Below are 25,300 nucleotides of genomic sequence, written 5' to 3' on the forward strand. Positions count from 1 at the left end.
ATCCAAGAGGGCAAAATTTGAACATGCACACTCTCACCATTTTTGTGGGCTTTATGCCTTGCCTGAAACATGAAAGACACTTCTCCAGACCTCAGTGAAGTCTGAATGCACACTCACAATCTAATTGAGAGATAAACAGAATGTTTAGGGATGAATCTGAACAATACCTTAAATGTATTTAAGGCACCTGAGTTACAACCTTCGCAATAACACAGCTGCTGTTAGAGCAGGACCTTCTCTCAAGAAACTTACCCATTCTAACCAAACTTCATCCAGGATCATGTGTTAAATCACTGCAAAATCATGGGTCAAAGTTGTTTCATAGCTTTACTCTCTCAGTAATGTGCAACATGAACATAATAGTGTTATTAAGAAGTCAAAAATAACTTAACACAATAGCTATATAAGATTTTCCAACAATCAAACTTTCAGCAATTACTTTTTGTTAAGTTCAGAAAATTAGCATATTTGTTAATCAAATTAATTTAAAAAGTAGCTTTTAAAAATAAAAGCAATGCTTTAAATAAATATAGTCTTTTTTATAACCATGAAACACTTAGTCCTGTTAAAGGTAACACAAATACTCCACTCAAGCACAGTACTTAAACGATTGAAATGAATGTTGTGAGCACACGTGGGCCGGACACCGGGAGGGACGAGGATGCATTGCTTCGGGACATTCTCTGTCTCCTTCCCACAGTGGCACAAAGAGGCAGCCAGTTCTCAGAACCACCCCAAACACATGACATGCGTTAGGATATTTGTAGCTGCTGCACAAAAACTCTGGCACCCTGTTTTTCCCCAAGCTATTTCTCTACACTACACCTGTAGCAGATCTTCAGCCCTGCTTTTACATCTCTAGCACAGCATGATTTTAACCACAAAAACATAAGGCCAGAGCCTGCTTGCTTCATCCAGCTGACTCCAACATCTATGCAGAAGGTGGCAAGCTAAGTCTGACCTCTCACACGTCTTGTGCTAAAGCTCACATTTTGTGAAATCTGGAAAATCTTCCTTTTAATACTGGCACCACTGGGTGTTTCAGAACAGCGTGAAGGTCACCTTCAGAGTTCATGACCACCAAAGGGTATTCACAGCTCTCCCCATAATTACAGGGCTGACTAGCTATGATAGTTACTACTCAGGTTAATGCCTATCAGCAAAGACTGTAGCTGTCTTGCAGACCTACAAGGTAGCAATGTTTTTCTGGAATAAACTAAATTAGCTAGTTCTTACGTTAGTATGTGTTGTCTGGGTGTACCCTGAAGAGTAGTTTGCTAATTTCAGCAAAAAATACACCTCAAATCTACTGATAATCTACCTAGCAACTCTGACCATTTAATATACTGTTTACTTGGCTGTAATTGTTTCACTAAAAATCACCTTCAGGGTCTGCAGCAAACCACCGGTTTTATCCTCACAAGAGCAGCTGTCAGTGATATTTGTTGTGTTTTGTTTGTTTGTTTAAACAGCATAACAGTAATGTAACCTGCAAGTAAAATTATAAAAGCTGGAGAGTAAAATAAAGCCCAAAACTGATAGAAGTGCTCTCAATTTGTTTTGATCTTAAGAATGAACAGGCCTATTCAAAGATGACAAAGGAATAAATTAGCAAATGGCTAATGTAATGCATGAAAGGGTGTCAACAGGATTTGCACGTGCGCACACACGCGCACTTGCATACAGACAGCTTGGCTTCATTAGAAATCTCACTACCAGAGTTTAACTTGGATAAATTAACTGCATTGAAATACTGACATTGTGAGGATTTTAATACTATCACACCCTGTAGAGGGCACTCCTGTGTGAATTTTTAAATGCTTTAAAAAAATAGTTTTAGAGTTATTGAAATCTGTGACAAATGCAACAGCTCTGCCTCCCCTCACAGCCTCCCGTTCTCATCTCCAGTATCCTTCTCCTGTATTGCCTCCAGGCACCGTTTTGCCTTGGCATCCGCCTGCCCGCTCCCAGCTTTGCTCAGTCCGCACGACAGGCACGCCAGCTGGATCTGCTTCATGTTCTCCAGGGCTTCATTCTTGGCGTTCTTCAGGAGATCTCCTTGGCCCTGGGGATGCACAGACATGCAGGACAGAGTCAGGGATTGCACACATAGCTAAGGGCCAAAAGCAGCAATACTGCTCTCATGTCCCTACACGTCCCAGGTCCCGTCTCAAATCATCTCTGCCCCCTGGAAATGTGACAAGCCCCTCCTGCAGCTTGGTGCCAGCACAGTGAGGAAGGCCGCAGCCAGCACTGCACAGGGTGGGACAAGTTTCATGACTTCAATGTCACCACCCTTGGGAGATAATTTTAGCCTGAATTGAAGGAGGCAGTGAGAGAAGGCATTTCTTCTTCCACAGTCAACAGCAAGGTCCTGCCAGGGCCAAGGCATGATGGCACATGGCACCCCTCTCCCCATGCCACTGTTCCCTCCCTGCTCCCTGGCACCAGATCCCACATGGCCATGGCTGTGTGTTCCCAGACAGGGGGGGCCCCTTAGGAGCTGAGAGACCCTGATAACCCACCCCTCCCTGCACCTGGATTTGATACCCAGCCTTGGGGCCTCCTTGAGCAGAGCAGGCCAAGCTGTGCCCATATGAAACACATCATCCCATAGCACTCCAGTGAATCCTTCTGAACCGTTTTGTTTGGCACCTTTGGCAAGGCAAACAGGAATGAGACTTCATGAACAACATGCTGCTTCTGTATCTTCTGAGAGCATGTAAACATGAGGTGACTAACAGGATGTCAATCCAATTTGTAACAATCAGGAAAAATGTGTTACATGAAATTTGTATTAAGGAGTTGGGGTTCATAAATACCAAAATGAATATTTATGCAATATTGATATCTCAAGTGCCATGAAGCGACAAGATTCTGGAGCTACAGGATACAAATAAATAAAAGCCAGGAGATGCATCTGATTGCTAAAATTCAGTATTAGTAAGAACTTGAGCTCCTCTTCTCCTAATGTCACCCCAAGTACAGCTTGAAGTACAGCACATGCTGCAGCTGGTTACACTCATAAGGAATACCTTCACTAACTGAAATGTCACATTCAGATGTCTGCAAGCCAACCTGATCTCCTGCAAATCACAGGTACTCTGATGGGCCCCACAGGGTACAAAAGCAGGACACTGGGCTCACTGGAGGGGACTGATCACTTGCCCCTCCTTGGGTTCTCAAAACAGATCAGATGTGTTGGATGAGTCACAGTGTGACACCTTCCAGCAGTGGGAGCATCTCTGCTCTCCCTTTTCCCAGAGCTAAGAGGAAGCATTTATCCTACACTGATGAGCACAGTTCCCTTTTTGCCAGTGCCTGGCACTGGACTCACAGGGCCTGAACCCCTGTACACAATGTTCACAACCAAGAAACAATGGTGGCTTGCAAGGCTGCAGCATTGGTAAACACCACGTGGGTCACCACGTCATCCAGGGACGGCAGCCTGTGCCTGAGAACGTGATTGCCTCATCTCCTGGTGTCATGAATTTGTCCCTGCTGAACGATGCAAATCACCATCCAGATGCTGGGAATACAACTCAGTGTGAGAATAACAAAAAGCACTGGGACTGCGTGAGCAGCTCTGTGCTATTTGCTATGAAGCTCTTTAGAGGGATTTGTGTCTCGGCAGCGTGACAGTTATGGGAATACACAGACAAAGAGCTTGGGATCCAGTCAGCAGGCACGGTGTAAAAAAACAAAACAAGAATAATTTATGCAGCGGATATTTCTCGTAGCTGTGAGCTTGCTTTTATGTCAGAGGCTTTGTTTATGGTTAAAGATAGCAGGCAGGAATTCAAGAGCCCCAGAGCTGCCTGGAGCACCGAGCCCACCTTGGTGTCCCTCCCTGTCTGCAAATGGTACAGGAATAGAGCCAGTGCTGTAGTGACAGGGACAACACCGCTACATAAGCAAAATATGTATCATTAATGACATGATAATGTTATCAGAAAGGGTGTATCTCCTCCATACATCTTCCTTCCCTTCAAACTGCACAAAGGCAGTTTTAAATAGTTTGGGTTTAGAATTAAATACCCCGGCTGCTACTTCTTATGCACACAGGACCAACGACACTAAAGACTTCACCATCAAACAGGGAAAAATCAGTGTGACCATGCTTTGCAGCCTTAACTTCTCCAAGCCAACCTGGCACTGTGTGCTCATGTGCAAGAACAGAAAAATCCCCTTTGTGCAAGAAACAACCCCTCTCCAGGGTGAGGGCAAAGCTTGGAAATGTTTCTCAGGGCAGCCCACAAACCGTGTGTTTGTCCAGGGACTGAGACACACATGGACAGACACTATTTGGGATTAGATGCACCACCTGGAGGATGGCAGCCTGACTCTGCCCTTCCAAGACTCACATCTGAAGCCCCCAGAAGCCAAGGGACTTCACATCCCACGTGAAAATGCCAAGCCACCCGCTCTCCCATATACATATTCTGATTTCACATTTGAGTAACCAGGAAATTCAGATTACAGATTTTGTCTGAGGCAATGAACAACATGTCTTCAGGTTCCAAGAAGAAACACATGCCTCCTGAGCATACTTCCAATATTTTAAAGACATTCTTATTTTACAGTGATCTAAAAACAGAAGTGGACTTACCAAAATAGTGCAATTCCATTCATGTACAGACAAACTGATTTGTCTTAGTCTCCTTGTGGTTTTTATTTTTAAACAGCTGGTTCATTTGAGCAAGACGAAAAAGCAAAAATTATTTTGAATCATCTGTCATGAGAAAATTAACGACAAACTAGCCCTCACTGACAGAGCTGTCACAATTCTAGAGACACCATTAAAAAAAATCTGTGTGCATGCTCCGTTTGAAAAGCCATCTGTTTGCTTTGAAAAACTGGCTGTGAGCATAATCCACTTAAGAAGAATGTCGGTAAAATTGTGTCAACACCTTAACAAACTAAATACTGGATAGAATCTAGAGTAAACTTTACAAGCATGATTGCATTGAAACAACCTTCACAAACCAGTCATTGTGATCATCTCTGTGCACAGAACCATCCTGCTTGCCCTTACAAACAAAGCATCTCTCTTTCAGACAAGGGGAGACCATGAGAGTCCACTTCAGCATCTATCCATCTATCTCCCTTCTGCCACTGGTATCATCGGCCTTTCTGAAAATAAATACTCATGAGAAAGTTTGAACTCAGCATTTGGCAGGACAGTGAATTAAGCCAGAAGAGACCCATCAAGTATTCTAACAAAAACTGATCAAGGGGTCCATTTTCAGTTAGCCTTAGGGAACATTAAAAGTCAGGTTTCATACACCTAACTACACTGAACTGCAGAGCCTCAGCACAAATTAACGTTACAGGACAAATAATGCAGCTTGTCAAGCAACTGCAAGATTATAAGCCTTTACCTTGACAGGTTAATACTGCTAAGAAAACTCATAATCTGACATGGTTTTAAATATTGTTCAGTTCCCGTGACTAGCCATGAAAGGCGTTAAGAAGCACAAGGAGCTCTAGACAGACACTGGCAATGGCTGTAAATGGGAGAAATTCCATATAATTGTAGGTTCAGTTGTTTTTTTCCATATCAAATACCAAAGTTTTTATGAGTCAAGATGACAGCTCTATATCAAACAGCAACCTGCTCTGGGGCTGGGGAAATGAAAGCTGGGTTAGGTGAATGGCACCATTTTGTTTTCAATGTCACAATATTATTTCTTTTATACACACTGCATGTATATTTCACCTAAATATAAATATATGGGCATGTACACTAATAATTACTATTTCTATGCTTTCTAGGAAACACCCTGCAGCACACAGGCCAGGAGGTGGGCACCCCCAGCCCTGGGGACCCCAGTCATGGCACTGGCAGCACCCTCAGCCTCTGTGTTGGCAGCTCCCACGCCGGCACCAGGGGCTGCAGGAGGACCCTGAAGGCCCAGCAGGAGTGAACAGCAGTGACCGGTGCCCCACACGAGCACCTTGCACTGCTCTGGGTGAAGCAGAAAATCCCATGCTGAGCAATGGGGCTTTCCTGGCGTTCCAAACTGGCCGTGTTTCCAGGGAGGCTGAAGCAGTAGCTGTGAAAGCCATTTTCTAATCTACTGCCTGCTAAAGCAGACAGTTGCTTATCTCCTGAGCAGACACATTCTCTGATAGCACATTATGGGAGCTTTTCTTGCCAGTCCTCAAGGGCTGAGTAAATACAAACAAATAACGGAGGTCTTAACACCATCCCACATCATGCTCGTGATATTATTGTTATTTTTTAACTTATTCTCAAGGAATCAAGCTCTCTCATTGCTATTTAATCACAAAGTAAAATCTCCAGAGGCTGCCAGTGGATGCCAGCGGGTGGTTGAAAAAGCCAGACACAGTCAAATAAAACAGCCGCAAGCACCGCGCCACTCCACATTTCAGAGGCAACACAGGCACGGTAACAGCACTGAAAATCTGTGCCAAGGGACTCCAAATGCTGGAGAGCTGCTCTCACATTGGGATACTCTGCATGGAGGCAGCATTTATTGCAAGGGGTGCATTTTCAAAGTAGGACTAATTGTGTTTAATATTAATAAGGAGGCACACAATTAAATGACTGCATATGGCTTTGAAAATGTAATCTTGGGTAGGAAATCATTAATGAAAAGATTACACTGTTATGTTAAACTTATTACAAAAAGCAGGTATTTTTCCATCCCTCCTTCAAAGTTAAATGTGGGAACAATTGATTTGAATTTGATTATGATACATTCACATTTCAGAACAGACAACTCCAAAAACACAGTGTTGCTGAATCAATGCAGACTGTAAAAACCCACCCTTTTCATTATTATTGCAGATAGCTTGTCAACAGTTTTGCTTTATTGTCTGTGACAGAGATCATAATGCACATGTTGGCATGAAAAATTACTGTACACAAAGATTAGACACAAAGCTATAATCACTCCTCACACACTGAAAAATAAAGGATTACAAAAATGATTACACTACAGGAAAAGCAGGGTCCAAATGTTACTTGCCAGTTTATCTTTAAACCCTTGCACAGCAGAAATTCACTTCCTGACAGCAAAATAAAAAGGCCACAAATATAAAAGATGGCACTTATATGGCATTCCTTGTACTACTGGTGTATCATTTAAGGGGCACAGCTTCTCACTTACCCATTGTAAACCAAACACAAGAGCTTGTTTCTACCTGGCTGAAACCAACAATAACTTTGACATTGAGTAAATCAGGCGATCTGACTGAGTGCTCGCTGGGGCCTGAGTCATCACATTTTGCAGGGTGTGCTGGTGATTTCAGATATCAAACTGAGCATCTCCTTTAGGTATATCAGCATGTTACTGACAGCCAGAGACCTTCTCTCCCATTTCCCAAAGTAGGGTCTAGCAAAAATTTGCAAGGAAACAACTGAGAATCAATTATATCACATAGAGAACAGATGCGAGATGTATGGGAAACATCCAGCTAGGGAAAGGCAGTCACCATTATACATAAAGTGCTGAATCTCTGTAAGCAAGAGCAGCAAAGCATAACTACTGCAGAACAGATCATTGTGTGCAGTTTTGATAGAAAAACCAAATGAAATGATTGAAGGTTGTGTCAAGCAACAAGGTCAGAGCTCTAGGGCTGATCTGCTCAGTGCACTGTAGCCAGCAGCTAGAATGCCTAGGAGAACAAGGCTGAGGATGATGACAAAGAGGAGAAGCTGGATAGTTAACAGGAACAGTCTCTTACAAATTCTGTATCTAACCCAAATTATTCCTCAAGTCATCTTTTCTTCATTTACTTCATGAATCAGCCACATGGATGCTGGCTCCAGGCTTTCCTGCCTGTCTCTCACTGCACTGGGGGCTGAGCAAGTAGAAACCCAAGCTTTTCCAGGAAAAGCACTGGGAAGCACATAACCAGTCCTGACTGCTCTGTATGTCCCAACTCCTTACTCAGGGAAAAGAAAAATCCTGTTTGCACCTGATACTTGCATGAGTCTCAAAACCAAAACCACACCTGCAAGAAGCACTCAAGGCCTTGAGGGCATTCACTTCCTTGCCAAGACACTCAGCCCTAAGGTGATGCATCCCAGCCAGCAGCCTCCTGGCAGCAGCAGCTAACCTAAGGACAACTGCTGGGACAAGAGCTAAGGAGCAACCATCTCTGCAGATACCATTTACAAAGCACAGCATCTTCTTCAGTGCATCCAGTTGTAAGGGACAAGAGGACAACATCAGCATTACTTCAGGTGGCTGGGAAAATTCACAAGGCAACTCCAAAACAATCTGGTCCCATATCAAAGCAGGTCTCTTAGTAATTCAAGGGAAAGTGGGCAGGAATCTGGATTATGGCACTTGCACAAAGCCCATTCAGCCATGAATGGCTTGTTCCAGTGGATCAGCCTGGTCCTCTTTGAGACACAAATCTCTCTAGGGGTTCAGATACCATAGCAAAGGGACACAGAGAAAGTTAATAAAAATTAGTAAATACATTATAATAAATAGACTAAATGAATAAATTAACAATGAGCAAAGTCAGCAGAAATTAGAATGGCCCCAAAGTTGTAACTCAGACCAAATGTTCACCTCACTTGTGGCTCAAATGGCATTACACACCATGTGCTGTGCACACCCAGTGGATACGTGACTGCAGGTGGGTAGCCAGACCCAGGGATGGAGCCTGATGTTAACCATGTAAATGTGGTGTGTTAAAAACAACATTCACGTTACCTGAAAACCACTTCTCTCTGATTCAAATTACTTTTATTTAAACTCCTGAACTAGGCCAATCTGACAGTTGTTCAATATTAGGCCATCCCACACAAAACCCAAAACTTTTACTCTGATTTAATTTGCCATTTGCATCCCGCCCCACAGGTCTGCATTGGAGAGGATGACTTAAAGGGATTTACAGAGCTGTTCTGCATGAGCCTGGTTAGTTTTCTAGGAGGCTGGTGACAGTTCACTGAGCAGCCAAGCAGTCAATCCCAGAGCACATGGCATGACAAATGGTTGGGAAGAGGGAACACTGTCCTATCTCTGCTGGTATGGCACTCCCTATTATAAATGCCCACACCATTTCTTGCCTTCTTTTCCAGCTGTTGGAAGGGTGCAGTTAAAATCTAAATGGTTGTGCTGGGTACCAAGAGACAGCCACCACTCCACCACACTGGGCAAGGCTGCCCAGTTATTACAAAACTGCTGGTCCACCACTTTTTATATTCCCAAATTATGTGACACAGCCAAACACAACCCTGAGAGCAGCCTGGGAGGTGGAAATGAACAAACAAGGACAACCTCAATGAGAACAATCAGGCAATTACCAAAGAAGCAAATAGTCAGAAAACCCTCTGATTCTGGCCTTGCCAGCACAAGGATATCACTGCTTTGTGAAGCCATGGCAACTTAGGAAGGAGGGTCTGTATTTGTAATTCTCTTACAGGATTTGCCTAACAAGACAAAGGTGAAGGACATACATGGCTAGCTTGCTCTCAAACTCAGTTGAGTGCCCCACCAAACCCTCGATCAAAGCCTGACAAGGAATTAACACCAAGCACTTGTTTGAACACCTAAGTAGCAAAAGCACTCATGCTACAGCCTTCCCTATTGATCTTTAAAAAGAGCTCTTCACTGAAATCCAGGGGCTCTTGCAAGTCAATTGCACTGTATGGCTACTAATTTATTGCTTTGAGAAGTAATTTTATGTATAAAAAGAGTGGGCTTTTGGTTTTATTTTTTAAATAAATGCCTATGCTTCCATCTCACATGGGCATTTAAATTATATTATGTTATATCAGGCTGTCAAAAGCAATGAATGTGAGCATTGACTGTAACTGTGCTGCAGCAGGAATTTGCTTTCAGAAATAATGCCATTAATTTGATGTTAGCCATGTGCTGAGCAGTTCAGCTGCCTGTGTGTCTCTCAGGCACTACATCAGACAGTTCACAAGCACAGCCACACATGTATGGACTCTTGCTGCCAAACCCTCCATGCTAGAAACCTTTTTTTTCTGGTGATAAGTTTAAAATCACAGGATTGGCTGGAAGCCCAGGAGTGCACAACTAATACTACGGAAACCCCACATCTCTGAAGAAATTTGGGCACTGTTTATTTTTGATACACAGCCATTAAATGAAAATTTAAGCTGTATGTCCGGGCACTCATGTTTTAGTTCTCTTTTCATCACAAAACCCAATTTCTCACACGTACCAGTACCAGCACTAACTGGTAACTCCAGTAAGGTCTAGAGTCCCAGGAAAAGAAAACAAGTGGAAGAAACATGAGGCAGAAAGTGCACAATTTTTTTTGCATTTGATTTTTCTGAGTAAAAGGACCAGCTGCAGGAAAAAAGATGTTTTGCACCTAATGAAAGACCTGTGAAAGGCAGCCCCCAAGCAAAACATTCGGCTGGCACCCCTTGCTCCCTTAGTGCCCTCTGTGCTGGCTCTCAGATCCACAGGCTGCAAGTACACAGTTAACATCAAAATCATGCCTTTCATCGCAGTGCAGCCAGCAAAACATCCCTTAAGTTCATCAGAACCTGGAAAGGGTTTAGTGGCCAACTCTGAGCTGACTCTGCTCTGACTGAAGACAACGTGTACATGTGCTGGTTTGGGTTTTTTTGGAGGGAGGGAGCATTGCCGCAATGTCACACAGTCACTGCTCTCCTTTGAAGTGCTGAAGATACACCAGATAAAAAAAATACCTACAGCTGTGCTTAACGCTAACTGAAATAATCTAATCAGGGTGAAATCAAATTGTGCCAGTCAGAGCAGAGTGTTTGTGGACAGAGCACGCTCAGCATTGCTGCCACATGCAGCTCCTAAGGCTCTGCTCCTTTCTGCCTGCCACAAGCACTAGTGCCTTAGCAAATATATGGTTTGCAAATCCTGCTGCTGCAGTGGCTGCTGGCCAACACCACCAGCTGACTGCACCATGGGAATCTGCAGAAGCCACCCAAGCTCCCTATTCCTACTCCCCCAGGCGGGACATGACACCCCCCTCCCTTCATGCTGGGAGCTGTGGGCAGCCAGTTTCTAACATGTTCACAAGCAGCACAGGCCACAAACAACTTTATGCTGAAGCAGAAAGCTTTAAGCTGAGACCAAAGCCTCCAAATCACACAAAGGGTTAAGTCCCAAAAGGAAAAAATAGCACAAACCGCTATCTAACTAATAGGAGGGAACAGGTTTTTATAGGATCTCTGAGCAAATGCTCTGATTCTCCTCGCTCCTGTCCAGGGATCAGCCCTGTGCATTCTGGTGCCCTGCAGCCAAAGGCAGGTTTTGCTGGTGGGACTGGACAGTGAGCTCAGTAAAAGCAGAGCTGAGCCACCCTGTCTGCTCATGCTCTGCCAGCCAGTGGTCAGAGAGGCTCCTGTGGGCCACGGGGCTCACATGCTAACAGGGATTGTTTCTCCTGGGAGAATCCCAGCCCTGCCTTCCCAGTGCAGATGCAAAATCAAGTACAAGCAGGAGTGGATAGGGTTATTTTTGTAAGCAGAACACTGACTGACCCAGCAGGCAGAGAGCTACTGAAAGGAAGCAACTGAGAGGGGAGGAGAAAATCAGCAGGGGCCAGAAACAGGCCTGGGTGGAAGTGAGAAATCTCTTTTTCTGTTTTTTAGAAGGATGGGAATGGAAATACACAGCAAACTGAGTGAGCCAAGCACAAAAATTAGTGGTGCAGGATAGGGGTAGTGTTCATTTACAAATTCATTGCCCCAAAATGTCAGTGGGGGAAACTGAGCAAGCATAACTTACAACCCATTACAATACTATTCCACAGAAAATACAAGGTTTTTCAGCCAAACTGAACTCAATTTTTATGCCATTATTACAGATGGCTGCAGTAATACCTCCACAGTTAGTGGGGAGGGTTGGAGAAGATGAGTTTAGACTACCCAGCATCACAGCACTGAGCTACCCTCTGAAGGAAACTGTCCTGCTGCTGCTGGCAGCCTCCAGTCTCAGCCCATTTATCCCAGACTGCTAAATTGGGCCGCTCGGGCTGTCCAACTACCACCACCAATGCCTGAAAAGGTAAAAACACTTTTTGGAGTGCTTTTCTGTGCCTACGTGTGGCTCAGCTCCTCCCCACTGCTACATACACCAGCATCCCTAGGTCACCACCCGATGGAGTAGGAACCCAGGGAACAGAGAGAGAACTTAACTGCAATTATCACCTCTATTATTACTATTCAGAGCAATCACAGCCTATCAGTCAGGTTCTTTCTGCCAATACCAGACCTAGGTCTTATCTGTGACACAGAGGGTACTGGAGAAAAGAGCTACTAAATAGGCGTTTTTAACTAACTTCTCTAAGTCCGACTGCTGTCATGTAATAGCCTTTCTGACGTCAGAAATGCCATCTTTTTCTTTTTGTGATCTAAAAATAAATAGCAGCTGCCTCAGCACATGAATCACTGGTTTTGTCTCCACTTTTCTGCACAAATGGATCCCACCTGTACCTGAGACAATGACCCGTAAGAAAGAGTCCTTTATCTCAGGCAGGTTTCATCACCTGACACTTGAATTCATACGACCCAGGTAAAAGAAGGCTGCAGCTGTTAAAAATACAAGACTGCAGTTTCCCAATCCATTGTTCCTACAGTAAAGCTTACTTCCACCCACAAGTACTTGGGCCTCTGATTTCCCTAGCTCCTGTCCAAGGTTTTTGAAATGCCTGCCACATTTAGGGCTTATGGGGTCTGCCATAAGATCCAGGGGAGAATAACTGCAGAGCATATGCCTGGTCTTCCTGAACACCCACAACTTTCACTTAATGCAGTTTGTGGCTTTTCGCTGTTCTAGCCCTCCCTGCAGACCCATATTTCCAATAATCACACATGTAAACACAGAAGTCTTTACTCAACAGCCTTCTACTGCTAGTGGCTCCAGACATCAAAAATGAATCAATACCACCATTGAGTTAAAGAGCATTTTACTTTAACCACAACCCTCAGAATATGCAGTAGTGTGGATGAACACTTTTCAGTGTCAGGAGGCAGTAATGGAATCTAGACTGGCACAATGAAACAGGGAAGGTCGTGCCAGCAAATCACTCCCTGCTGGATTCAGAGTTCGGCTCCCATGACTCATATACTCACACAAGTACAGAAGAAGTCAAAGGTCTCAGCTATTATGCACATTCTGACATGGGGAGAGAGGATTTCTATCAATGCTTGGGAGGGAGAAGGTGAGGACTTGGCATTCACACAGACACACGCCAGCCCCCAGCTTCGACCAAGCACAAGGGCCAGGTACTGCTCCATTATAAAATATATGCCTGGATTTCACCGAGGGCACTGACTGCACCAGGGAAAATCCAAGCACCATCCTAGCAACTGCAGAGGAGGAAGTTCCAATCCAACCAGCAGCTTTCATCGCCTCCTGAGCTCCCCTGAGGAACTATCTTAAATTAGATACCCGTTCCCCGACAGGGAGCAGGTTTTGTATATGCTGGCACATAATTCACACAACAAAAGGGGCAGTCAGCTTGTCATCATTTGTAAGCTCTGGGACATTGTATGTGATCTGCTGACAGGAGCTGTAAGGAGCTCCAAATATACCACAGGAGTAATTTTTAAGATGTTAAACATCTTACCACACACCATTCAAACACAACTGTTTCAGCTGAGTACCAGCTACAGCTCCCAGGGAATGGCACAGCACAGATTTAACAATAAGCAAATGCTGGTAAAAAGTAATATACAAGCAATTCTCTCAAGGTTCTTGCCATGTGCAAATCAATGCCCTGGTCTCTCCCTGACACTCAGCAAATTCAGGAAGTAGCTGTGGATGGAGGCTCCCTCGTGGAAACCCACCATGGATGCCTTAGAAGCGGAGCCCTCTGCTCCCTGAGGCCTTCAGTGGCATGAACAAACATCCAGGCAAGGTAATGTGGGCCACTCACCCAGTGCCACCCAAGGGAGCAAAGGCTCCCAGCCCCACAGCACTGCCTCACTGCCTGAGCCATGTGGGCAGGGCTGGCAGCTTGGCTTGGGTTACACTGCAATCCAGAACACCTGACAGAGGGAACTGGTCCTTTTCTCTTGTTCTTTGTTAGTACAGCCATTGACAGACAGAAGCAAGAAATGTGTGAATTTCTGCAGAAACTCATACTTTCATTACAGCCTTCTTCATTCCTCTGAACAAGGTCATACTGTCAGATTGGCACAAACTAGATTCCCAATTTCCATGTCTTTCAGGTTGTGTTAATTAACTCCGCTGCAAGTACAGCAGCCTTTTGATATCCATGTCTCAGATAAAAACGTCACTGCTGCAGGGGAGGGAGGGCATGGTGGCAGAAGTTGCCCAAGTTCCTATGCCACCTGCAGTTTCTGCCTGCACTGTCTCTTCCTGAGAGAGGTCAGTAAAAACTGACCCAGTTTTTATACTCAAGCAAGCCTTCTTGTTTTGGGGTACCACTTATATCCATCCATGTTTCCTTCACGCCACCCCTCCTCTTTCTGCTGCCTCCCCTTAACAGTGCCAACTTTCCAGCACAGGTCTGCAGTTTTGCCCAAGCACATATATGCAGGAGTAACTACTTTTCCTCAGAAGATGAGGATCTTCAAGAAACTTGTAACCCTATGTGCTGATTTTTCAAATAACCTCTTAGATGATAATCTTGTTGCTGCCCGAAACAGCTTTCAGAGAACAAACTCTCTTTGTATTCCACCTGAACATTAATTACTTTCTAGTTGCAGAGTCTTTGGATGGAATGACACACCCCCTCAGGAGAAGTTGGCCTTTAAACTCTCTTGACAAAATCCCTGCCAGGCTGGTAGAGAAGAGTGATGTGAGCAGCACAGATGGGGCTCAGGCTGTGATGGGTCTGCCCCAAAGGCACAAGCACAGCAGTGCCAGGTCACAAACAGCCACCCCAGGGCAAAGGTGGCACAAAATATGGAGGAATAACTCACAGGAACTGCATCTTGAAGGACAACATTGGAGCCATGCAAAGCTTAGTCTAAATCAAGGTGGGGGGTCACAAGTGGCTTGCTCCCCACACTGGCATGATTTAGATGATACAACTGGGACAATGCAGAGAGAATGGGATTTGAGGCTGAGGAGAAGAAACAGTAAAGACTGAGATGACATGAGGCACAGAGAGGCAATGGAGTTAGGACAGACAACCAAACAGAGGGCGTCACTGAGGTGCCAGCCGACACGAGAGAGAGAGCTGGGCATCTGTTTTGCCCTTCAAACATCCTGACAAGCCTCCACTTGTGAAGTGACACTAAAAGTGGTTTTCTATGCACAGCACCTCAGTGTGCCAAGCCCTTGGCTGGGCTCAAAGCCCATGCTGCTGCGTGGCCCTGGCACAAGGGGTACCAGGCACAGTGACCCCTGTGGGTCACAGACTCTGCCTGATCTGAATGTCTGGACAATCATTCCTTGCCAGTCAGTGAAACCAGTGAGTGAAACACTCCTGCTGTGACACTATTCAACAAAAGCCCAGCAATAAATGATTAACAGGGAACAAAGTCTCTTTTCTTTGTCAGGCTATCCTGGGACTTCATGCCCTTCAGAAACTCACAGGATCATGAAGGAGATCATCAAGATCTGTGAACCCTGGTAATCTTTGCTCTCTACTTATTTGCTGCTATTGCCAGCAGTTGGTACTTGAAGACTTAAGATTGCCTGGGTGGCCTTCATGTGTATTTTAAACACACGCAAATATTTAGCTTGTTCTAAATCCAACTCGTGTCTCAGAATTTTCCTTGGCCGAGAAAACAGAGACCTTGTCAGAAACATCATCAGGGCTTCAAAAACTCGCAGGGAATAGCCAGGTACCCAGAAGGTTATGCTGTACTTGTTGAGACCTCTCACTACATCCTCCCTGGAGCAATGCTCTGGCAGCATGGCTGAGGGCCAAGAATAACAGGATATTCCAGCTGATTAACTAGTACTCCTGATGGACTGGGATTACACTCCTTTTACCCTAATACACAGTGGTGAAGCAACTTGAGAAGTTTCCACGACCAGATACAACTGACCAAATCTACAGAGACTGTTAAAGAGCTCTGGTTCTTGCCATTGGGCTTGGGGAAAACAAACAAAAACCAGTGCATTCACCATTTATGGAAGAGGCCTTTATCAACCAAAGATTGAGTTGAGTATTGAGTTGAGATTGAGTAGAGAACAGCACTCTGCTAGGTACAAGAAAGATCTGCCTATCCTGTCTAATAATCACATGGTTTGGTTCCCTTGGTTTACAAAATAACTAATCAAAACAGCTTGGCATGTGAAGCACAACACTACCACCTTGTTTTGTAACTCAAGATCATTCAAAGGACTCTAAATCCCCTATCCCAGAAAAATCTTGCAACACCTCCACATACAGAAGAGCCCTGGAGCATGTCCTGAGAGCCAGGAGCACAGCCTTTGCCCTGGAACCAGCCCCGAAGCTTGGAGCCTCCACTGTGCTCACCACTGTATTCAGAGTACACAAAGGGTCTGGGAACAAGCTGTGCTTCCATGTGCTCCTCCAGACTCTCAGATTCAATAAAGAAAAACCTAAATCTACCTCCTCTCTCATCTTTCCTTCTACTTTTAAATTAACTGCTTCAAAGTAAGCAGGTTGGTATTTAGGACTAAATGGATGTTGACCTTGATGGCCCCCGTCACCTTGTCTCTAGCACTCTCAGAAAGACAACAATTTTTTATTAATTTTCTCCTTTCTGTCCTTCAGTTCATGTGTAAGAGACCAAGCTGATCTAGTCACTGTGTGAATCATTAGAACAGCTCTGCATTTCCTCACATGTTTGTAAAATCTGCCACTCAATCACAGACTGACTGGCTCAGACAATCTCCACTGTAGCTCAGCACATCTTGACACAAGGCAGCAGATCCTTCAGAAGTAGCCAGGGCACACAGACTGAAGAGGTTTAAAACCTGCTCTTAGTTCGAAAGTTTGAACTGCATTAGCAAAGCAAATGCAAACAATGTGAGAACTCGAGAGCAGGAAAGACATTTAGTCTCTCTGGAAAAAAAGCTTTTGGGGTTAAACACATTCAAAACACATTTATCTAGATCTGGGTATGAGTAGCCACAGGTGAGTTGACAGAGAATAACACAGTGAGCCCAGCACTGAAAGGCAGGCATGAAAACTCCAAGCCACACAAACCACTTCTGCCTACTGCTCTTACTGGACTATCACTGTCAGGAGATGACAGCAAATCACAAGAATTTCTTTCTGTGAATTTCACACTATGGCTTAAATTCCATCTATTTTTGAAGTTTCACAAATTGAGCACCAATGTGCTTATGTCCACAGTGGTATGCTGGGAAGAGGAGGGAAGATATGGTATCAGGAATTTTTGGGTGTCAGAGGAAAGCCTGACACTTACAGTGAATAAAATACATGGTACATAGAATACAGCAGCTTTGTGGGGACACATGAATCCATCATACTCTCACTTGAGATCTAGATAGTGTAAATTGTCATGCAAATCCTTTAGCAACAATCATATAATATGTGGCAGAATATACTGTTACCATTGTGCTTAACTACAAATAAGATTCCTAAGATTCTGTTGTGGTACTCTGTTGTCCACTCTGCAGCATGCCAAGGAACAAAGCCATGCCTCTTGCATGCTTCTAACTGCAGGAAAAAGGACTAATATGAAAAGACCCATATAAATGTCTCGAGATTTTATGATACTGCAGAGTATCCATTCAAAAACACCTCCATAGTGTACTATAATTATCCTCAAATTAAGGCTGGGAATGGACCTAGTTCTTCCAAAGATCATCAGAAACTCTATGTTTAAGGTGCTTTAGAATATCAATCACAGTCTGACAGGCAGTTTTTCTTCATAAAGAAAACTGATACCTTATAGTGATGATAAATTTGTCTCAGTTTAGGTGAGGGCAGGTAGTCTGTATGTACATCTGTCAGAAATCTTGCTTTCATCTGTGCAAGTAGCCTCAAAATGTGCATTTGGGGCTCTGCCACTCGAGTGAGGGGTCTGGATGCTGCAGGTTTCCCAAGCAACTGGAGGCTGATTGTCACAAATGACTATGGTGAAGAAAGAGGTCATTTGTGGACATCATCCTGCAGAAGTGCTATTTCTGCACAGTTTTGCTGCATAAAATCATTTACACCAGAGCTAACATTATGCCCACTGATCACAACCCCATCATAAAATTGTGGATGCCTCCCACAAAGAGAGAACTGCATTAGCAATTTAATAATTGTATGCCTTCTGCATTCAGCAAACTTCTCTTGATATATCTAATCAGCATTAATTTAAATGCAGGATAATTAACAGATACACTCATGGATGAGAGCTGAAATGATCCCTGAAAATGTAACCACTTGATGTCTTGTGGCATGCATTAATAGTTGGAGTCCTAGTAAGACAGAATAGACAGACTTGGGGGAGCAGAGGCAAAATCTTATCATGGGCAGCAAAAACAGATTTAAAAATCCATGTGCATTTCAGAACAGACTAGACTCAAACATTTGAGTGTTTTGCCCTTCAGCAGAAGAACAAAACAGTAAATAACACTTTTATCTTCATTTCCCATATTTTGTCTATAAATAAGCCAGCATGTTGGCATATTAACTCTCCGGATATTTGCCATCAACATACAAGTACCTCTTGGTATTGCTTCTAGACTTCGCATGTGCTGACCCACCAAAACACAAACAGTCCAGAAAAATCTGTCTGCAGACTGTCAAAGCATGTCCACATGAGAGCAACAAATCTGAATCACAGTCAATATACTCAAACTTTGTTTCACTTACTTGCCAGGCTCTTGGGACTCAAGCAGATCCTAACTTCTTTGCTCAAGTAAACACCTCCCGGAAATCTGTGACAGTTTTTCCCCAGAAAGGAGGGTAGGTTTGCAGGCTACAACTTTTTTTCCCCCAAACATTCTCAAAAACTCATATAGCAGTCATTGAATCAGTGGTTTGCACATGTGACAGATGCTAAGAGCACCTCTAAGCTAAGAGCTTAGAGTTACTGCAAAATACTTGGTGTACAAGATCCCATGGGAGAGGCAGATGCAGTGGGCTGAAGAGCCCCAGGAGAGGTGGCAGCTGGCTCTGTCCTGAGCAGAGAAAGCCAGGAGCAGACCTGAGCTGGCTCTGCAAGACATCACCCACATGCAAGCGCACCTGACCTGAAAACCAGCCAGTGCTCTACAGCAGCATCGAGGGCAGGGGTTATGTCCCAGCTCTCAGGACTCATCAGCTCCAGGTCAGAACTGCCCCAAGGAGGCTTCTCAGCTTCTGCCTTCCAGGCTCTGGTGCTCCTCTCTCCCCCAGAGCAGACAGAAGGAGCTCACTGCAAAAGCAGCCACAGGAACCGGAGCAGAGGTGGCCTCGCCAGCCTGGCAGGAGAAGCACCAGCATGTGGGGAGAGACAAGCATGAGGCTACAAAACTACATAAAAGCCTCTGCTCTGGGAAAGGGGGAGTCACCTGCTTTAAAAACAAGAAATACCTCATGAAAATGAATCATGACCTTCTGTGACAAGGGAAGGTGACACCAGAACAATTGACTCAGCTGAGCTGAGCAGCCTTGCGTGCCTGGGAGGGTGAAATGAAGGGTTCCTAACACCATGCCCCCTGTGAGGGGGTTAACACATAATTTCTTTTGCCACCTTTGCATTCTACTGGCACTTAATTAAGTACAGAGAGGAAAACAAAGACACAGGGCTGGTGCTGCATGGAAATAAAAATTGAAGTGACATTAAATTTGGGATCATAGCCATTCCTGTAATCTTGCTGTAAGAGCATAAGTCTTCTGTTTAGTGTACTTAAGTTATGCCTCTCAGTATTATTCTCTGTGAACTTGACAGTGTTCTACACAACATGGAACCAAAGAGGAAGATGTGACATTTCATAAATATTGATGTCAAAGCTGACTTGTTAGACAGTCACCAAGTTATAACATCCATGTTCTTAGTGACATTTTTACCTTCTGGCAAACAGTTTGTCCTTAGAGTGGGTACTTCTAATATGTAATTAGGTTTATATAAACTAAGGAAGAAAATGACATACTATTTTGATTCACCTCTTAAAAATACCCCAGGGCATTTTTAAACATGAAGAATGTCCACAGTTAGGATTATTATAAAATACTTTAATCTTTAATCTTGCACTCTGCAGCTATTCAATGATTTTGCCACTAGCAATTTCTTATTGCATCTCCTCTTTTATTCAAAGCTTACCTACTGCAATGAGTTTTTATAAAGAAACACATTAATTAAATAAGTCTTGGCTTCACTAGCCTAGGAAAAGACTATTAATCATTTCACAGCACAAGAACAACGTAATACCTGCTATTGCTCTCGGGCATCTCTCACAAACTGACTCCCGCCACATGAGGTAATTGCCTCCCACAACCCTGAGCACACAAAGAGGCTTTCTCTCATCAGCTATTCACTCACCTCACCTCATTGTAAAGCAGCTGATGCATTTGTAAGATGTTATAGGATATTTCTGTCCTTTTCTTACAACACTGTAACAACATCTAGTGAAATAAATTTGCAGTGTCCACTGGACACAGGGAAGACACCTATGCCTTGAGTGGGGCGGGGCTGTCGGTCTCTTCCCACCAAATCCTCCTGAGCAGCTCTCACCAGCACTGAGAGGACAGCACTGAAGAGGAGATGGAGGTTTGTTATGGGCAGGGTCACTGAAAGACAGTATTTTTAAGGGGCGAAAAAAAAAAAGACGACAAATTAGAACAGTTAGTCATGATTTCATATCACACAGCCGAGGCACAACTTCATTCCCAGCTTTCTAATGTCATTCCTGAGTTGGACTTCAGTCAGAATGAAAAGATGTTTCATGTGCATTTCATGGACAGTTGTCACAAGCTCTGTTAATATTTTATTGTGTGAGAAAGGTAGAAAATAAATTGTGGCTTACAAATGAAAGAAGTAAATTATTCCTTGACCTTGACTAGATTTTTTAGAATTTCTCCAGTATGTTGACAATATGTGCTAGGCAGCAATTATTTTCCAGGGAAAATGTTCCTTTGATCCCCTACTTGTATGTTCATTAATCATGGGACACCCTCAGATGTGTAAACTTCATATTTGACTAACATCTAAAAAATCAAAACATTTAGAGTGACTCTGATCATTACACATTTATTTTACCTAACACAGCTAAAGGTATTCAGATTAATGTTCAGACCTGCCTAGTGTGCTTTTGGGTGGGACTCTGGCTACTAATCTCAATTGCTCTGTGTGGAATTGGTTATCTATTTAAGTCTGTAACTTTGAACTGGTTGACTTTTCTCCTCATCAGAGGTCCAATTAACTGAGCTGACACTGACTCCATTCCTCACTTTTCCACTCCCTCATGGTGAATCGAGGTATGCAGGAAACCACAGGCATCCCAGGTCTTCTCTAACCCTTCTTTACCACCAATGGCCTCTGCCACACACTTCTGCCATTCAGCCTCTCTGATCCCAACTCCTTTTCCTTCTGCTCAAGACACGTTAAGTGCTCTTTCCAGCACCACAATGCTGACATGTACCTGTCCTACTGCTGTTGCATGCTACATTTAGGGGTGTATTTGATGAAGAACTTAGTAAAAATTCCTATTCATCAACTGGCTTGCTCTGGGATTTCAGAAAGGGAAAAGCACTTTGAGGTCACCGGGAGATGTTGCCAGACAGGGCAACCTGGGAGCTGGAGCAAGGGAGCAGCTGGGACAGAGCGAAGGGAAGTGTGATATATCAGAGCAAGGTGGGAAATGCGCCTGTGAAATGTGTGAGTTGAATGCTAACAACTTGATTGCTTGGCTCAGACCCTCTCCTTGTCTTCTGCTGGGACACCACCAAATCCTCTCCTCTTCCTATCCTTGGTTGTCCCTAGCTGTTTTCACCCTGGCTCAGTCACATAGCTACCATGAAAATTTGTGGCTGGTTGATGCTAAGCCAGTGGCTAAAGCCCAGTGAGTAACAACTTCACCATGTGGTATGTCCCTGCACAGCCACCATAAAGGGCTGAAAATCCCCTTTTAGCTGTTTGGACAGCACTCCACTTTGCAAACATAGTCCTGCAGGATCTACAATATCCCTCATGTGTTTTCTTGACAGCCCCTCCTGCCCCCTGTCCCTTCCCAAAGAGATGCTCCAGTTCTTATTTTACAGAACAAGTACTTGAGACACAGTGACCTCAAACAGGTCACTTTTTTTTTCACAAGAGGCAGAACAGACAACCAAACCCATATCCCTAATCATACAAACCACAACCCACCCATCTTTCCTCTTCTGTTCAAGGCTTAGATAAATTCCCTTCACAGCTCGCAAATCAGAGGTGTAATTGATATATTTGAGAAATATCAGTAAGCAGGGGTAATTGATACATGCCATTAAAAAAGAATGACATGTTTCTTCAGAATTAGTAAGATGTACAAACAGAGGAGCTAAAAGAGCAAAGGTTTACTTATAAAGTTAATATGAGACAGGAAGTGGTACTTTCTGTGCTTACCTTCAGCACTGTGATATTCCATGCAAAACTCTCAATTGCTTTGCTTAATTTTCTTCCTTTCAAACCTTCTTTTGTCCCAAGGTTATGGAGCTCTTCATGGAATTCCATTCCTAAAAACAGATTGCCATATCACTCAATGCACAATTGATTTTCCCTATAAAAATGTTGAGTGAGCATTTTCAGTCTTGCAGGTGGGACTTTCTACAACCTCCTATGTGCTTTCCCCACTTCCTTTTCTTTTTTATCACTCCATCCTGGGAAAAGATTTTCCAGAATAAAGGTGCTGTGTACAGTTTTGGGGCTGTGCTTCCACGTGGTTTGTGGCTCTACTTGCCAGTGCTGGGGTTCCACACAGGCACTCCTCCAGCACTTCTGCCTGTAGCCTGCACTGCTGCCAATACTGCGACAAAAGGCAATGGCTTGTCACTCTCCTTGAGTTGATGACTTTGCACCTTGAAAGTCTGTCTGACACATGTGGAAGATACCTGTTCAGCACAGCAAATGCAGGCTCCAATGCACATCTCCTCATTAATCTTAATCAGTCATACAGAAAAGCCCTTGTACTACTCCACAATGATAAATTACATCAGAAGCACATAATTCTAATCACAGGACTGTGACTCCTGCAGCATGAAGAACAGACTTCCAACCACAGCCCTGTTGCATTTCATTGCTCGTTTCTGTGGCAAACATCTGCAAATCTGTTGTTGGATACAAAAACTCAGGAAATCTGGGAGCAGATTAAAAATCTCCAGGTATACCAATTAACCCATCAATTTCACAAGATCTGCACATTGTACGCACCCATTTCTCTGAGTCTGGTGTGGATTGAGAGACAAAATGCAAAAGAGCTGCCTGTGCTCCCTTAACTTGTACCTTACAAAGGCCAAACTGGCACTAAGTAACTCCAAAGCATCTGAAGCCTATGCTGGTTGAACAAACCAAGCTCCATCTCCAGTTGCTTCATAGCTCTCCCTCCCTTAACACTTTAGGGTAAATGTCACTCACAAATTTGAGCTTCATTGAAATGACATCAAAGAAATGCCAATGGAGAGAACATGTGTGCAGTGTAGGTGCAGAGGCTACTTGGCAGGCTGCTGAAGGACAGTCCAAGGCAGGCTTGTACTCAGCACAGCTCGCCCAAAGCACTCCTGGAAGATTAAAATTGGTTTTCCTTCCTGTGCACCAGCTCCAGGAGCTCAATAACGCTGAGGTATTCAACCCCATACAATGCAAGATTTCTCCCTCTACTCTTTATATTCCAAAACTTCATCCACTCACAGGCTTTGCTTGTCAAGGCTAACAGAGTTCCTGCAGTACATCCTTTGGAAAACTGTCTAAATAACTGCACCCAAGGCAAGATTTCCTTGCAGGTGTGCTTCATCCCAACTGACTCACAAATCATTTCACTTCAATTAGGAAAAGAATATCTTCAAATTACTTGCTTTGTCCTGGAAAAAAATTGGAAGGCTAATGGATCTCAGCTCTACATGGACAGACCTGCCTTCATGCAGCATCCTTTTAGTTATTTTTCCCTCACTTCTCCATCTGCAACTTGGATACAGCACTGCTCCAGAAAGAAGGAGCCACAAGCATTTGTTAGGCTGCAGGTAGCAACACCAGTGAAAGCATTTAGCAGGGTCAGTCCTCCAAGCTGCTGCTGACCTCTGTGCATTGGGCTCAGCCTGCACATTTGAAAAAAAACAACAACAAAACCAGTCACACAAGAACCAGCCTGGGAGAGCCAGCAAGACCCTGAGGCATCTGGAACCTGCACTGAAACAGGCTATGAAGCAGAGGTCTGGTGGAACACACGTTCAAAGGAAGCAGCACTGGGGTGAGGTAAAGGACAATGTCACAGGCAATTGTACCTCTGACACCTCTTAATTCTGAGTGCTTCATCTTGCCACATTAAAAGTGTTACATAAAAATTTGCCTGGGTAACATTTGCAACAAACCAATTGGCAAATGAGCACAGGGAGGGATACCTTACAGTCTTTTCCTCTCTCTAAATCCCATGGCTTCAGAGAAGCAATCGCTTCATACCTCTTCTGATTGAGTTTCCTTCCACAACCAGAAATTTTAAGGCTAATAAAGCAAACAAAAATGAAAATACAAGAGGATGCAGCAGCAAACTGAACATGCTTGAAAAATTTCTCTTTTTCCAGGGGGAAGGAAGGAGAAGGGAACTGCATGAAACTCTGGACATCAGTGTGTTGGCATAATACTGCATGGTATTTCCCATACACGTCTCCTGCGCACAGACTCCAGTGCCCAGGCAAATGCTGTGGGTTCTTCTCTCTGCACAGACCAAGCTGGGCAGAAAGGTGGCTGATGCTGCTGAGAGTTGGCATAGTTTAGAGCAAAGTACTGTTCTTAAATTAGACCTTCTGGACACGCTCCTGGGGATGCATTTCATTGTTATGTTCCTTTCCTAAACCCTCTGTACATGATGAAGGCCTTGGGCAGAGGAATTTTGTGCTGCTTATGCAGATACAAAGAACCCAAGGCATGGCACAACGATGAGGCCCCACAGCCTCCAGCCAGACATGGCCATTTGCCTCTCGTCCCTTTGCTAACCACAATGACAACATGGGCAAAGAGCAGAGACTAGATTCCATCCTGTTCTTGTACCACATGGAATCAGTTAAATGCTACTTTTGAAAAGGCTTCCAGTTTCTCCTAATTAAAAAGATGAACTGAAGTATTTACAAAACAGCAGTTTCATTCATTATTTACATTTAATAGAAGCAAATAACTGTAGCCTGTATCACTTGCCAAATCCAAAAATGCCTATCAGAAACAATAATATTTATAATTGTTGTGGTCCTGTGGGTATAGAAACCTTATGCCTACTCTGTGTTC

At 44.0% G+C, this 25,300-nt stretch overlaps 1 protein-coding gene across 1 annotated transcript in view; it reads right to left on the reverse strand.

Annotated features, from left to right (window-relative positions):
• Positions 1-308: 308 nt before the first annotated feature.
• Positions 309-25,300, reverse strand: part of PLCL1 (phospholipase C like 1 (inactive)) — a 179,312-nt gene continuing 154,320 nt past the window's right edge. The window contains exons 5-6 of the mRNA XM_058840106.1: positions 22,436-22,545; positions 309-2,065 (exon numbers count right to left, since the gene is read on the reverse strand). Coding sequence (XP_058696089.1) covers positions 1,883-2,065; positions 22,436-22,545 — 293 coding nt within the window. The 3' untranslated portion in view covers positions 309-1,882. The remainder of the gene's footprint in view (positions 2,066-22,435; positions 22,546-25,300) is intronic.

Source organism: Poecile atricapillus, chromosome 5 (genome assembly GCF_030490865.1).
Source record: "Poecile atricapillus isolate bPoeAtr1 chromosome 5, bPoeAtr1.hap1, whole genome shotgun sequence".
NCBI classification, from domain to species: domain Eukaryota; kingdom Metazoa; phylum Chordata; class Aves; order Passeriformes; family Paridae; genus Poecile; species Poecile atricapillus.